We start from the raw sequence: 17,827 nt of genomic DNA on the forward strand, positions 1-17,827 counted from the left end.
TAAAGTTATTTAGGAAGAAGAGAAAAGATAAGATCCTAAATTTAGTCGCCTTTTACGATCATGCAATAGGGGCAGCAGGTACAATTCTAACGCCCTACCTGCAGGGCCAAAGTCTTCTTCCTACCCTGTATTTGTAATATAGTGAAAAGGTTAGGAGTAATAGACTATTTGTGGCTCAAGTGGGATGAGTCGATGAAGTGATGATTCATTGTTATATATGCTGGTACTCCTAACGAGGGCCGTTGTGTCTACATTGTTTATTAGTTTCCCGGTTCAAAGGCATCCCTCGAGTGGTGCTCGAACGTTCCGTATCTGTGATGGCGGAAGTGTTAAACTAGTGAATAACTGTCTGTGTCTACAATCTGGTCAAAGCAAGGCTAGCACAGACCATGATAAAACAAAGGCCTGAGGACGTCGGACCCATGAAGAGACCCCGCATTTTAAAAATATTTATCAATGTCTTATTTGATTACTTTCGGTGTTTAGGAGAGTGATGGTGCTAAGTGCAACTGTCTGTTTCAGCAATGTGAGTCACCATATGCCTACAGTTCCTTTCTGTATTCTAGTCGAAGGGTAGTGTCTTTTTCGTTCTCATGTGCTCTCTAACATTACAAAAGGGATGTAGTTCCTGGATGCATAGGGCCATGGTTCCTGTCTTACAATTCCGTGATGCTGGTTCCTGTGAAGCCAAGGCAAATCTGGAGTTATCGGAGGTCAGAGGTTGCGACAATGACTTGTGGGATCCAGGCAAGCCATTGACGTTGTGGTTATCGATGGTAACGACCGGTAGGGTTTACGATCCCGCACTTGTTGATAGTCAGTACCTTCTGATAGCACATGGGGTAGATGGTTGGTATTTATATTCTTGATCAATCACTTCTGCCTTCCCTTCCCATGGTAAATAAATGCAATTGAGGGGAATGTTATAAAGACATTGGGCGAGTTAGGTTTCAAAGGAGTTTGGTTTCATCTCTCGGGAATTAACTCGCCCGAAGGTGATGTGTATACATCCGTGACCATTATCGGTGTAGTGAACACTCGGCCATGCTATTTATCGGACGTATTCTACAAACCCGTACTTGCATGTAACCGTAGACTACATAAATTGAGCATTTTCAGCACAGTAGAGTAACAGACAACAAAAACATTTGGAATGTCGACCATAGCCTCATTAAAGTAAACACCAATGGGGCAACAAAAGTATTATACTTTTATTTTAACACCGATTTAGTATTGTAAATGTTATACATTGGACATTCCCTGTTAAATGAACGAGGTGTTTTGTATAATTAATAATAAGGTTACATTTCATGTGACATAGTTGAAAACAGTCACTGTTTATTTGGCACTAATGCTCACTGAATCGATTGAACATGGAATTTCTCTTTATATAATGAAGTTGTCAAGCATTATCTTGACACCCCATGTATGTGGTAAATTGTGCTTTTTTCAAGTGCAGATGACACCACACGATTAGCGCCAGTCCGTATTGCCTAGGTGACACACTGGTCTGCCATCATCCAACATGAGTGACAGGTACATCAGCTTGCTTTTAAAGTCCTCCGAATTCACATAGCATCCCTGCAACAGTACATCGGAATCATATTAACTCAATTACAAAAATAATATTAGCACTTCTAATCTTTATTACTGATATCTAGAGATGCTAATTGAATTGAACCATGGTGGTATTTATCACTAAACATATTATCGGGATGATGACCTAGTAAAATTTCACCCTTGAAGGAATGTTCTTTGTTTAGTTCTCTCGAAAATGTTTTTACATCAAGCCATTTGGGATAGTTATAGAATATTGGATTTGACCGGGTTAATGATAACTCGATAGTCGTACAACATTACTGGTATAAATTATCATGGGGACCATTCCTTACCTGTAAATGTCTTTCACCTTCTCCGGTAAATGCATTTCGGGCATGAGCAAGTCTTCTGTTATTGAAACAAATCATATCACCTTTTCGGAGACGTACAGCTCTCTGGTAAATAAATTTTCTAAATTCGTATCTGTGATATTTTTGCATCCCTTAGGATTTAGAATCCATGAGTATTTACAAGGATCACATGTTTAAATGTGAATTAAGCGAAATTACTAAATTTTAGCTGTTAGAAATTTTCGCTACCTGTCTTTAAGTTTATACATGTATGTCATTCAACCAAATTTGCTTATTGAATTTAGAGATCATATCTATGGGCCACAAAATAATGAAGATATCATCCCCGCAAAATATCCCGAACAGCATATGATGAATAGTGACCATATGTGGTTATTGAAACTAATATGTTTTGGTCTTAAGAATCTTAAATTGTCTATTGATAATAATTGTCTCCATATTTATTGGCCGGTATTAAATAGTCATATGTAATGATAGACTAGAAAATTGAAGACACAATCGTACCCTATAAGGGAACTCCTTGATGGCCCTCGCAAACAGCTGGTATGCCAAATAAAACTCATCCACGTTATTCTGAAAACAATAATAGAAAAACCAATAACCTGCAAATACTTATGTATTGTTGCTTACGAATGATTTTAATTCAGTGTATATATCGCAATATGGATACTATCACAAGATTTTTGTTATCAATATCTTAAAGTGAATAGTCGGGCAAAGAAAACCAGTCTAAATGCGTTCATTGGCCTTCCAAAAGTTCTCACATATTAATACGACGGCCAAGTTTTGCTTACGTTTCCCAGTTCTGACCATTAAAGTAAAGGAAAGTTGAAAGCATTGAAAGCGAGGCTGCGTGGAAATGTAACCACGGACATAGTCAGCCGGGAGGACGTTTTAGGATTACTATACTTTAAATTAATTTCTTCGTACGCAGACAGATTTTGGCGAGAGATTTTTATTTTTCTATTTCATAAGAAATTATACTGGATACATTCACACCATTATTACCGACTTTAGCCATCCTTGCCCGACTGTTCACTTTAATAAAGTGGAATGCTATGAAAAAACCTGCATACAAATCTACACATAATCCCCAACAATACTGCCAAGTTTCATTGAAATTGGTCTAGTAGTTTAGGAGGAGTTTTCCGGACAAAAACTTTTCTACATTAACCTGTGTATAGTGACCTGGTTACCATGGCAACCAAATTTGCGACAAACAAAAACCTGCATGCAACTCATGGTCCCCAGCAATAAGTTTCATTGAAATCTTTCCAGTAGTTTAGGAGGAATGGTCAAAAATTTTCTACGGACGGACAGACAGAAAGACAGACAAGTTGATTCCAGTATACCCCTAACTTCCTAACTTCGTTACGGGGGTATAATAAATAATGAAAAAAAATCGAGTATCATAAATCTGATACAATGTATTATGAAAGTGTGTCTGTTTAAGATTTTGCTTATAATATATCTTCGTAACGTCGTAGCTATAACAATATTTCAATATGCCAGGGATCAAAAAGTATACAAGTTTGTAACGATACATTCTAGAAATAATCGATAACTTAACATATGAAAACGCTGAAAGGACATTGAAGCACGGTGGGCTATCAGATAAAGATTAAGACGGAAGAGGAAAAAGCCTTAATACAATACATATTGCGCTAATGAAATAACTCTTTTTTGCATAGCAATAAAAATTAAAATAATGAAAACATCAGATTTCGTTTTGACGCAATGGACGGTTTAATAAATGTCTGACATTCTACCATCAACCCTTAATCCGACTTGGTCACGGTCTTAGAATTATCAGTATACTGTCCTTTGGTAGATGTTTTTCTCCGGGAACTCCAACTATCCTCCATCATCAATAATCCTTTAACAGTTATTATTATGGATAGGACTTGGAGTGCAGACGAAACCTAAACAAAATTCAAGTCTTTATTGTTACACACAACTTGAATACTAAGGACGTCTTGTCGACTTCAAACCAAAACAAAAAAATAATTCACAGAAAATGGAACACTATGAAAAGACGTTTTTGACTACTACTCAGTTTCATGATCCGGACCTTTAGGAAAATTGTCCGTGCGATTCCGGTATTTCATTTCTTGAAAAATATTATCAAAGCATCAAGAGTGCGATAGTCATATGAATCATTTTATCCTTGAAGTACGAAATGTATTTTTGTTTTGATTAACCACCAGAGTCATCCATAGACGTGTTATGCCAGTGTGTAAGGAGTACCCGGAGAAAAACCTACAACCCACGGCAAGTACCTGCTCTTCAGAACGCTGATTGTACTATCTTATATAATCACATTGAGTATTTGTGTTATATCGAGAAGAAGATTGTATTTATCTTAATCTCAGATGGTCGATTTTTTGTATTTTAAATTAACCACCTACACAGCTATAATACAATTAAATTTTACCTCCTTGACAAGGGGTGGTCCAAATTGATGTTCATGCCAAGTTATGTTTATTACCTGGAAATATATCATCGAAATATATATTTAGGCCTACATGTATATATGGTAGCTCCACTAAGCAACTTTCTCAAAAGTATTTGGCAATAATTAATACGCGACTCAAAACACTCCATCTTCGCTCGCTAAACAAGGCTTCTGAAATGGTTGCCGCCATTTTTGTTTACTGCTAAACTAAGCATGAACGTAAGATTCAATTTGATTGGATGCTCTTGGATTCCAGAGCGCGATTTTTTTGAACACGGCTTTATCTGCCGGGGGTTCGTGGAGTGTAACATAATCAGAAACCTTCGCTAGCGAAGATGCAAACTCTCATGCAGAAGGCTGATGTGCCTGTTTCGTTCTTGACGATAATAAGAAATTATATTCAATATAGGAGCCAAACGTCAAGAAATCATTACCGACCATAAGTAAAAATAATGAAGACAGTTGACAGCTTCGAATGAAGTAGAATTGGAAAACTAGTTCAACATGTACTCATTATGTTTGCCCTTTGTGCAGCTGACATTCGTTATTGCATAACTTACAACTGAAAGCAATCAATGCCTAACTAAACAATATAGCATTATCAATTTTGGAATTCCTATTGTACATTCTTAACATATTAAGCAAGTGCACAATATTCAAAACGTAATATGTAGAAGGCGATATTTTTATCTTCTTTCTTGCCTTAAGTTAAGTGACGAAGAAAAATCATCGACCGCAAATTATTTAAATAAAACATTGACAGAAGTAGAAGTTTAAAACTAAACTGTAACACAATACATATAAAATATCAACACTTATCCACCATGAGTTGTTTCCAGTTAACCACGGGCGCTTGCAGATTATTATATAAAGTTGCTGTAAAAAGTATTAAGGTATCAACCCTGGCTATTCGTTAACTCTATAGACCAAGGGTGGAAACTTCTCCATGTGGAAATACACACCTACCCTATTTCAATCGCCTAAAAACAACATTTATTCTAAATAATATTTTATAAACTATACACAAATGTATTCAGAAGATGTTTTTCTTTCATACCTACGGGTGTAATACTGGCTGGTCTAGGGCAATACACTCATGTCGCTTGAGGTTGTATTGCATGGCTACCCATGCAATAAAGGCTCGTGACGTCACGGCGTCAACAAAATCTCTATTTCCTCGGTAGAATTTAAACATTTTTTTTTCACAAATATGACTGGTTTTACTGTAAAAGAAGCAAACAATGGAAATTGTGTTTATCACGTAATTTTTCGTGTATGGAAAATTGACTTCCAGTCGTGGATTTCTTCGAATTTATTTGAAAATGGCGGGATATTATAGTTGTAAAATTGCAATAAAACGTCGTGGTATGAAACAAAAATACTCTTTCATAAGTGGATATGAAAGATAGGGATATTCTACCCTCGGGATCACAAAATGTTGCAAAACCCTCGGTAAGCCCCGGGTTTTATTACATTTTGTGACCCTTGGGAAGAGTATCCGTATCCTTCATACCCACATATGAAAGAGTCTTATAATCGTCCACCTCCTCTATCACCCATTATTAACACTTTCATTCCTACGGAGTAAACAGAGAAAGCATCGTCAAATTCAGTCTATAGAATTAATCAGTAGCTAGGGGCATAGCAAGGGGTTAAAACCCTATACTGTTAATCTTTTAACAGCAACTTTACGTAAATAATCTGCAAGAGCCTGTGCCTAACGGCTCATTGTATAAACAGAGTTTCAATACATATATATAAAGATTAAATGTTTCCGAATGTTGTTTGTTATATAACAAAGCCCCGGTGTAAATCTTTATCCCGACATTGTCTATGTAAAAGAGTAAAGAGAAGAAATTACCCGATTCTCGTCGTTAAGGGATATAAGCGGTCTTCTATAAACCATATGGACAGGGTTAGAACTGTTTGATAAATGAAGGATAAATGTAAACAATGGACTATGTATGGTTTCGGCCCTTATTTGACCCCAAATCAATTAAGTAAACTGTTGTATTTGAAATATTAGTACATCCCTGATTCAGCGATGGTGATGTTTTTCTAATATAAAAGTTCTAGTTGCCATAGTAACCATCCGAAATATTAATAATTTGGCGAATTAGAAATTATGGCCATTTTGGACCTACTTTTGATAGGTTTTTCTGCAGGATACAGTTGACCGTAATCTTGAACAAACTAAACATTTACTGTGAATATGTAGACATATAAGATGTATCTTTAGGAGAAAAATAAAGTATATTTGAAATTCAACAATCTTACCACTAAATAACAGGTTTGCAAATTTAACGGATTTGAGGACTCAAAAGGGCCCAAACAATACATAGTCTTTTTACAGTACAATACAAATAAAATTGACCTACTAAAGAAAAAATAAACGAAAAAGGGATATGTCAGCATTTGAAGTATTTCCTCGTTACATATCATTTAAGCTAAAACGTTTTAAACTTAAAATGCTGCTAAAAGTTTCAAGAAGATCAGTCATAATGAACTGTAATCAATTATATCTTTAATCTTTAAATCCTACTCAGAAATGAGAATTCGAAGTTAATATCAACATTTGTAATATTACCGTTTATAATGAATCCGTCTAAATGTTACCGGAATTTCTGTCAATATTCGGAACTTCTCTGGATAATCCATTCGAAACATTTCCGCAATATGATATAAATCAACAAACAGCGTTTCTCCGCCCTCAAGAGTGTCATCAAACCTAGTTCAAAAAAGACAATTAGCAAGACTTAACCTCGTTGAAAAAGAACCTAAAAAACCATAAACAAATCCGCACGTCTATTTTTTCCCAAACAAATCGAGCAATATGACGCAATTAGAATAAATATCCAAACCCAATATCACAATATCATGTTTGCTGCCGTTGTTCATTACAGTTCAAGACATTTCGTGTAAGTTTATGGCAGAAGTTAAATTCCCAAAACGGAACAGTCAAGGATGCGTTTCAAAAATATAGGAGCAATTGAACTAAAAAGCTATAAATCAAGAAGAGGTATATGTAATGATATTTGTACCACAACCACTGAATATTTCTTGAAGACAACTCTTTTTTAAGTTTTGTGTACTTTTGCTTCCTAGTCAGTTGTCTGAGGAAAGGGACAGCATACACATTGTACTAGTTATCGAAACGTCACACAAGAAATATTCATTAGTTGTGTAACCAATAGCATTACATAAACCATCCTTTTATATTGAAAAAAAAAAGGTTTAGAAATATCTTAAAGGGGTCTTATAATCAAAATGTTGCAATTCACATTGGAAACAGTTTCAGTGTATACTCAAGTAAAGTAATCTAATAGAAAAACGCAACAGTAAAGCACCGCAGCTGAAATGAAATAGCAGATTTAAACAGTTCTTTATTGCAACATAATAACCTGAATAGTGGAAAACCAGTAAATGAAATATTTGTATAATATAGCAAAGTAAACAAGAAAACAGATATTTTGCATTTCATTTGTCATCTGAATATAGTAATTACTGTATGACGCATGGATTTGAAGGTGATATCTTGGCGAAGCATCAATTATTGGAATAACTTTAAATGTTTGATGATACAGATATAAGAATGATATATTGAGCTTAAATGATACATTTTGAAGACATATGGCTTACATCAGTTGTTCATTATCTATTGCTTTACTATCAGAAATATTTTCAACCATATGAAAATTACACACCACAGGGAATTGACTATATAACGAAGTGATTCATTGTAATCACCTGTTCTTATTCGGTTAATGAATCACCTGTTCTTATTCGGTTAATGAATGTTAATAACGGGGTTCAAAAACCATAACTGCGAAATATTTGTTAATTTGAAATAAAGTTTTATAGAATTGAAGTTTACACCTACTTTAAACAGTGAAGAAACTGTATGCCTGGTTGTGATTCATAAATGGCCTGGTCCATGTGAAATAACAGTGCCTGGTTTCCGTCTGTTGAGTTGACCATCTTTTCCTCAACTTTGACGTCCCACAGCTAATATACGACATTATTATAGTTGCCAATAGGTGAAAATAAAAATATCATTATTCTTTTGTGAATTGAATCGTAAAGAATAAGTAATGCAATTAATAATAGACCAATATTTGATATTTCAACAAAGTATCGCCAATAAAACAAATATGTATAAGCATTTAAAAGAAAATATATTATCAATGTATGACCAAATTATGCTCAGGTAAAAATGTCGCTAGGTACTGCAAATTAAAAACTAAAAACTAAACTGTAATCACAATATTGTATTCTTCAATTACAAACCAAATATGTCGCTTGGTCACCAAATTATATTCTGTAATTATAAACTAATTACCCAGGTGAAGTAATTAACTCACCTCACCATAGAATGTTGCCATGAGGAAGCCAATTCTGCTCAGGACCTGTGGCAAGGAAACACTAACTATATCCAAATTGTTTTTTTCCTTTGTAGTTAAAACATATCTCATGAAAGGTGCAAGGAAATTTTAAACAAGTTTTATTGTTTTGTTTGTTTGTTTCCTACTCTATGACAATACTTGTGATGTCATCCCATGCGTGCCTTCTGTTGCTTGTGTGAAATACGTGGTGCGTGCTTTTGGTGACTTCAGTCTATTCGTGTTTTGTCTTCTTGTAATAGAGGAAATATTGTCGTTTTTAGAGCTATCTCACTGAAGCATGCAGCCGAAGTCAATAAACATACATCACCCGGTCTCATTAAACTGAATGCAAACCAATCGTCCTACTCTCTTTATGATTGGCTCTAAGCAGGGACAGAAGCTATACTTTTTACAGACTTGTGACGCTTTTCGGCCAGGGGGACATAACTTAGAGTCTATCTCACAAGGCGGAAACTCAACCGAAGGCCAAAAGTGAGGCGTTGTTAAGGGATATGTTAGTAATAAAGAAATCAGTCAGAAAGAAAAGACGGGATCCTAAATTTAGTCGCCTTTTGCGCATGCAAGAGGGTCAACAGGCACCATTCTAACGCCCGACAATTCACATTCATAACTAGACTAGACTTACGTTTCTGGCGAAGTGATGTTCGGCCGGTACATCAGTCAACAGGCATATCCCTTGGTCACTGATATACCTCAGCCATCTGTATAATAGCGAATAAATATAGGATGTTACAAAATTACATTTTAAGCCGCAACCTTCACAAGATTCATTTATGTTGATAATAGAACTTATAAAATAGGAAAATAGATAAATGCATCTTTCAAATGGTTAAATCATGTTTCGATACGATTCATTTATGTTGATAATAAACAGTAATTAAATCAACATGATTTCGTCATTAATAACGAAAATATATTATGGATTAGTGATAAATTATAGTTAGTGCATTGAACTTTGGCATTGTATCATTCAAGCATAAAGTATCTAGAATATTAGGTATGTCACCTAGAACATCAGAACAAAAGGACTTGTTTGTTATAGGACATGCAAGCCGGAGTAAAAAAGCAAAACCCTAATTGCCCTACAAAACCCTAATTGCCCTACTCGGGGTTTTAACTCGCAATCCAGAGGTGAAGGGCACGAGGTGATGGTATGACGAAATGTGCAAGCCACTTGGCCACGACCGCGACTTAAAAGGAGAACTAGGACCAATATCATATACCTGCTTTCGTTCGATTTACTGATCAAATAGTAGAACATCATACCTGTATAGGTACTCCTCTGATGACTCAACATCTCGCCAGGAAATCTTTGGTATTGTCATCTTATAAAAACAAAAAATCGTGTATGAATGTTCAGAGAGAATAATTCAAGAAAATAAGATTGAAATTAAAGGAGAAAAAGAATAACATCATGCTTACGATTGAGTAAAGAAAGTGGATATTCCTAAAAGAATAACGATATCTTGATTCTGATAAGTGAAGATGTTTTGCATATAAATGAAAATATGGATAAAGGTTAAAAAAGGAAAAGTTCAGGAGTCTGAGCTTTGGTAATCTATGCATACATCAGTCTGGAACTGTAGTTCTGTCTCCTCCCTCAGCCGTCTTCGGTTCTCCTCGGAGTAGGAATGTTGTAGAAGATGTTTCTTGGTAAGGATTCCTTCATGTTCCTCCTCGTTCCATTGGACGTGTATACTACCGTCTTCTGTAGCAGGAGCCAAATAAAAAAAATAGTCAGAAGTTCTTCGTGAAATATTCAAATCCATAGGCAAAATATGGAACGTTAATGAAGAGGATGGTTACAACTTACATTAATCTGATCTAGAGCATCTTTTCTGTGACTTTTTAAAAAAACTGTTTTACTTATTGTATTTTTCCCAGGAAAAACGCTAGAAAAGAGTTAAGATTTACAAACAGATTCTAGAGCCAGAGTAACTTTCAATAAAGATTTAACATTTCCATAGTTTGTAATGTCGCAGCATGAGTATTTTATTTTAAATGTTGTTCATTGTGTATGATTGTATAAGGTTTTTCGTTTACTGATAAAAAATGGTGAAAGAATATTTGTCTGACCTATTGTTTTGGCGTTGTTTATTGTCAAGTTCAATGGTATTTCATGGGCAGGCCATATCCTATAGTTGGTGTTGACATCGAGACATTTATTACATTGGCAGTTAAAACGCAACCACTTGCTGTGAAAACTGAAGGAGAAAACATGTATAATGCAATTAGTAATATCAGTAACATCATATAATTTGAACAATTGTATTAGTAATATCAGTAACATCATATAATTTGAACAATTGTATTAGAAAATTAAAAATCGTCATTTTTTTAACCAAAATACATACATACAAAAACGAAAATACATTATCTAAATAATAGAAAAACTTAGAATTGTGATAAAACACAAGAATACTATGCTAATTTTTAAAACGAAAGTTTTATAGTTGTATGTTTTCTTTCTGTTGAACAGACCTATGCAGTCGACTCAATTTAGCATAATGACATAATCATTGCTAGTTGAAAATGTTAAAAAAAATGATAATGGAGGCAATATTACATCAGGGATATCAACAAGCATCGAGTCAGTGCCATTTATAATTAATGGTATAAGTTAGAGTGATCCTCGACCTTCAGTTCCCCAGACGGTTTCTGGCTAGATTAATGTCAGTAGTTAATTGCAGTCGACAGGTTAATGGTAAAAATAGTAATATGACCTTGGCCAGCAAAATTGTCACCGAATTTATCGTTTTCCCATCATCTCCTACCTACAATCTTACATCGTTATCATTGGGCAATCAAGGATCCAATCAAAAGAAACTTCCGGTATCAAATTTAGTGAGCTGAGGTTACGACAACAATCATAATAAATACAGAGATGAAGGTTGATCAAGAAATGACTACGAGAAAATTCGACATTGAAGATTGTAAGGATATGATACACTGTTTGTCTTCACGACATTACGTCATGACTCGTATAATTTTTCTTGTCACGTTTTGAAAACTTTATTCTTATCTAAGGTAATAAATTATAACCAATTGTATAACGGTGTTGAAGCAATGTGACCAAACGTATCGTACACGGCAAATGTTAGGGATCTGCAACAGCATTCTATGTATTCCTTGGAAAAACAAGTGGAGTTTTTCGACACTAGCATAAATACAGATCTACGTCTATGGTCCATGGTGTCTGAATCGGGCCTGGAATTTGTCTTGTACGATACTTATTTTTATTGCGTGACTTCCCTATACGTGCATTAAGCAAACACTAATACATCTACAACATTTAGAATTTAAGTATCTTTCTAGTGGTCCCATCTAAGGATAATATAAAGTAAGGTATCACGATTTTCGTTTCATGGACCGCTTTTGTGGTACATGAAACGAATATCGATACCGTACTCAGGACACCTACTCGAAGTTGGCGGGAATTCTCGACAATTTATCAAGAACATAAAAATAAAATGAGTTCCGTCTGATGAAGCATATATTTGGGGTTTTCCCGAAATCAAATAATTTGAAATCGCTTTATTTATCTGATGTTAAAAATTGCACAATGATAATTAGTTTGATTTAAGCGTTTTCATAGTTTGATTACACAAAACTTACACAATGCATAGCGTGGTAGGATATCTAACATGGTTGCGCCGTGGCTTTGGATTCAACTGGAGGAATTCTACTTTGATCAGTTCACGTTTAAAATTGATTTTATAATGGTTCCGTATTGAAACATGCAATATTTATTTCCAGATTTTGGAGTCTTCAAATGACTCGGATGTCAGTTGAGGAACATATACAAACACAGGCCACGTTAGGCCTAATATACAGAAGGACTAGCTCTCAAAATATTAGCATAGAGTAACATCGTTGTTTCAATCACTTCAATAAACTCTACATAAATGTATATTGATTTTACACATTATGAAATCTACGAATGTAAGATTCAGTTTCATTATATTTTGAAGCACCCAAACATACTGTAGGTAGGGCAAGGTTATAAGTTGTATGGGGCTATCACCGTAAATAACGAACAGAACTTGTCAGTTCCCCAAGCTGAATACAATGAATGTCGTACTGCTAGTAACATGTTGCTTTGACTTATGTAACTCAACAACTGTTGTCCTGCCATATCTTATCCACTTGCATGCAACGAAGAACATTGATCATAAACACTGGCAGGTGGTAGCATTAACAGTGTAACTCTTGTTTTTTTTTACATTTGTAGTTACACACTTACATGTACAATGTTTATGTTTTCAAACCTATTTTGATACATGTTCCACGGACAGTTTTTGGTGCTGACCACCATATATTTATCCGCGCGGCTTCAAATATCTATCGAGAATTATGATTGATACATTATTTATAAGACTTATAGTAAACGGTTTTTATTGTAAAGTGAATTATTTCAAATTTGTCATCATGTCATATAATTGAACTCACCTCGCCAGTTTTCCATCACTCTGCGTCACCGTAAGGATTTTTCGGTCATCTGTGACGGTGACATTTTTAAAAGCGTTCGTTGCATTATGACAATTTCGCTGAAAGAAATAGATTATTTAGGTTTTGCTTTGTTTAGTAATATCTATTTAAGTAGTCATTCTGAAGTTTGAAACCATTACCCGGAATTTAAATGTCGATCTTATGGAATATACAATAAAGTTAACACTTTATCATACTAAATAGCTTTTTTGTTTTAAAGTCAACTTACCATAAAAAGAGCGCTTAAGTATCTATAATCCACTTGCTTGAAGTACTTCAATGTGTCTACAAATAAAAACAAAATTTCAGGTATATTTTAGATATATTATTTTTCATTCAACTTCACTTAACAACCGATTTTTCAACCTAGTCATTTTAGTGCTTGAAACAGCTCTGTGAATTTCCTCAATCACAACCATTTACATTCTTGGAATCTGTTCATTATATGAATTTTATACATGCTTTATACCTTATGATTACTTTTTATTAGTTAATGAATATAAGATTTTAACTAAGGACTGAAAAATAATCAACAACACCTTCTTATACTCGCTTAATAGAATCTATCTCCCTCCTCGATGCTCCAGGAGTTACTATCACAAGCTTTACACACACCCTTGGACTATGTCATAGGGAAATTGAATGTAAAAGGAAGGCACAGGTACACTGTGGTTGACTGTGTGGCTTTGGAGTTGGGCGACGTACTCTCTGTAATTTGTAAAGTCTCTGCAGGCCTCGGATTGGTAAGTTTTTCTCCTGAACTACCCCACTTGTACTATGAAATAGTCCAGGGCGTATATAACGACAGTGACAATAACCCCTTGATTATCTAGAATGTATAATCTCATACTTATCGCAAAAATATAACTTACATTAGAATATCACCCCTGCGAGATGGTATTCATGACATCATGAATATTCATAAATGATTCATTAACTTTCAAGAACATTAGCAGATTGTGGTTCATGAAAAAAAAATCATGATTATTTCTTGAATGACTCTCATGAACTCTTCATGACGTTTTATGAACCCATGAAACATTCATGATTCTTCACAATCAATTTGTCAAGAATTATCCATGTAGTTTTATGCAGGACTGATATGCATTGAGATTCTTCAAAAGGAATGAAAATCTTTTCTTCATTTTTTAAGAATTTCAATGAATAGCAGTTATGCTTAAAACTTCTTCTGTTATTGAATTAGATTGTCCATGTATCATGCTTTACAACTGTAGGTTTATTTTGGACAAATACTAATTTACTTGGAATTGTTATATATATATACGATAAACATATTTATTTGTAGAACCATCCATTTATGTAAATGTTATTGTAACGTGATGTGTTGTCTCCCTTTGTCTGCTGTTCAGAGTTTTAGTTCATATGTGTTATCTCCCCGTATGTTGAGCTCTATGATAAATGAGTTGATAAAGTTATGATATAAAAGAAGACGGATTTTTAGATTCTTTCACAGCCAAGTGACAACTCATAATCCCCTAGTCATAACTTAAAACCAGAACAGAATGTATTATAAAATAGATTTCTGTATATACCTGAAAACAGGTTTTCTTATCTGTGGCAGTATGAAAATATAATGAACACAGTAAACTGTTAGTGATTTCATGTTAAACTCTTCTGAATTTAGATCAATATATGGATATATATTGTCATAAGAATTTGTTCCGTCAAATATTGAATTGATTCCAACAGAATTGCCATTGGTTTGCTAGAAAATTTCAATCCTGGACCCCAAGTAGAGTTCATGAAACTCAGATGCCGCTGACTCCAACTTGCATTCATTGAACTTCATGAACACGACTCAAGTTCATGAATATTCATAAATTGTTCCAGTTCATGAATTTTCATGATTATTATGAATTGTTTGTACACACTGCTACGACTTGATTGCAGTCCATGAATAACTCATGAATAATTACGAATACACATTCATGATGGTTTTAAGTTCATGAATATTCTTTAAATATTCATGATTTTTTTGGAAAATTTATGAATGGGCTGTTCATGAATGTTCACGATATCATTAATAAAAGAGATTCATGAATGTTCATGAAAGAAAGGATGCATGAATTTTCATGAAATATCTTTTAAGTTCATGAATTGCATGAATTTATTCATGAATAATTGAAAAATATTTGTGAAAATTATTCATGAAATATTCATGAATGTTCACGAATTATTCATCAACGTCTCGCAGGGGCAACATCAAAATATGTTACAGATATCCAGCGAAGGTCACGACGTCATCGAATTCTGACGTCACACCATTGTTTACTGACGTCAAGTTATACCTCACAATGAATTTCCAGCCAATGAAAAAGACTCTCCAGTAAATATTACACTACTGCCTTTTGCAAAATTATTACTGGGGCAAAGCATTAAATTACAGGCGGATTATGTGATAAGTACCGATAATTTGGGGAAATTGTATAAGTATTTTTTTTATCACACAACTATTTTATGACCAGTGGAAGTGGTTTTCGTTGGCTTTTTTGGAGAGAAGTTATTTTTTGTGAAGCTGAAGCTTGCAAACTGTCGTTACATTTCTTAGACATGTTTCAAAACTTGACATGTTCTTTTTATATTTTGCATAGTGTTTTTCTGTCTGTTCGAGTGTATATCGTTTCGTCCTGTTTTTCAATTTCAACATTATTCATTGCAAAATTATACAGTTTTACCTACATGACTATATTGTTTGAGCATTAAGGTCAATTCATTATTCAATGTTTTTTTTTTTTTTAATTTGAAATACCCAAAATCGCCTAGGGATTTTGCAGTTTTAGTATTTTTCTGCGATGATTGATTTACCTCTATGTCTCATTTCCATGAAGGTCCATTCAAAATTCATTATCATAGCCTCATGGTGTTAAAATTTCAAGAATGTATGAGAATGTTGTTGAAACGCCATTGAAATATAAACCCGCATCGTTTTACGTAACTAGAGGATAAGATACGCAGTTGTTAATTACCTACCTTAGTTCGATGGGTTTAGTTTCCCTGGGTTTTCTACGACATAAGCTAGGCGCGATTGTTTAATACCTTGTATAGGATGTAAAGCAATTTTCCCATATGCTTATTATTCAGGAAAAAGATCCATGAAGTCCAATACCAAGAATAATTTAACAAAGTCATAGCCTATACACCTGATCGTCAGCGGATTTTAAGGTCACCTGAGACGAAGTCTCAAGCGACCTATTCTAATCGCCTTTTGTCCGTCGTCGTCCGTCGCGCGTCGTATGTCCGTAAACAATTTACATTTTCGACTTCTTCTCCAAAACTGCTGAAGCTATTTCAATTAAATTTTGCACAAAGCTTCTAAGACATAAGGCCTATCAAAATTGTGAATTATATGGTCCCCAACCCCCAGGGGCTGTGGGAGGGGCCAAAAGGGGTAAACTTGACTAAAATTTTAAAAATCTTCTTCTCCACACACAGTTGTGGTGGAATAAAATACTCTTCATTGATACAATGGTCTTAAGGTCCTTTACCATAATTTGTGAATTATATGACCCTTGGGTCTCATGTTCCCCCTGGGGAGGGGGTTAAGCTTACTTTAGTGTATATATGAAAAATACATTTATGAACATTAGTTGCTCAATTTTCATAGGAAATGAGTCAAACTATTAGAATTATTAGCATGAGTATCTTAATATCATATCCATATTGGCCCTGGCCGACACCCTGGGGGCAGAAGGGCGCGGCCGGAAGGGGTCAAGTAGGCTAAAAACTTCAAAAACCTTTTTCGAAATTCTGGAAATTGTCGAATTAAATACTTTTCATAGATGGAAAGGTCTTAAGGCCTTTTACCAAAATTGTGAATTTTATGACTCTGAGGTCCCAGGTTTGCCCCTGGTGATTGGGTCAAGTTTACTATAGTGTATATAGGAAAAACACATTTATGAGCATTTTTTGCCCAATTTTCATAGGAAATGCGTCAAACTTGTGTAGAATTATTAGCCTGAAAAAGCATTTTAATATCATATCTATATTGGATCTGGTCGACCCCTTGGGGCTGAGGGACGGAGCTAAAAGGAGCAAATAGGCTAAAAATTCAAAAATCTTCTTCTTAATTCTGGAAATGGTCGAATCAAATACTCTTTATAGATGGAAAGGTCTTAAGGTGTTTGAAGAAAATTGTGAATTATAAGACCCTGGGGTTTTATGTTTTCCTCTGGGGAGGGGGTCAAGTTTACTTTAGTTTATATATATATATAATACATTTATGAATATTAGTTGCTCAATTTTCATAGGAAATGAGTTAAACTTTATTAGAATTATTAGCCTGAGATATAGTATTTCAACATCCATATCAGTCCTCGCTGACCCCCAGGGGGACCAGAGAGGCGGGGCCAAACGGCGTTCACAGGTTTGATGGAAGCAAATACTTTTTATAGATTAAAAAGTCAAATTTAGAAAATCAGTGACCGACTTCAAGGGCCAGTTACTGTACTTGTGCATATTTGCTAATATTCGAGGTTTTAGTTTTGCTAAATTTGCGGAATCATCCGAATTCACGAAATTTATTACCCTGCGGAATTTATCAAAATCATGGT

General features: G+C 34.6%; 1 protein-coding gene across 1 annotated transcript; it reads right to left on the reverse strand.

Moving 5' to 3' along the window:
* Positions 1-1,157: 1,157 nt before the first annotated feature.
* Positions 1,158-13,686, reverse strand: LOC138310322 (gamma-butyrobetaine dioxygenase-like). The gene is made up of 14 exons (XM_069251495.1): positions 13,486-13,686; positions 13,218-13,315; positions 10,845-10,972; positions 10,337-10,476; positions 10,035-10,093; positions 9,394-9,469; positions 8,727-8,771; positions 8,246-8,370; positions 6,953-7,093; positions 6,227-6,287; positions 4,345-4,398; positions 2,415-2,483; positions 1,893-1,994; positions 1,158-1,581 (listed from the first exon to the last, which is right to left on the reverse strand). Exons 1-14 carry the CDS (start codon positions 13,486-13,488, stop codon positions 1,474-1,476), a joined length of 1,209 nt encoding a protein of 402 aa, XP_069107596.1. The 5' UTR covers positions 13,489-13,686; the 3' UTR covers positions 1,158-1,473.
* Between the last annotated feature and the right edge of the window lie 4,141 nt (positions 13,687-17,827).

Source organism: Argopecten irradians, chromosome 1 (assembly GCF_041381155.1).
Source record: "Argopecten irradians isolate NY chromosome 1, Ai_NY, whole genome shotgun sequence".
Lineage (NCBI taxonomy): Eukaryota > Metazoa > Mollusca > Bivalvia > Pectinida > Pectinidae > Argopecten > Argopecten irradians.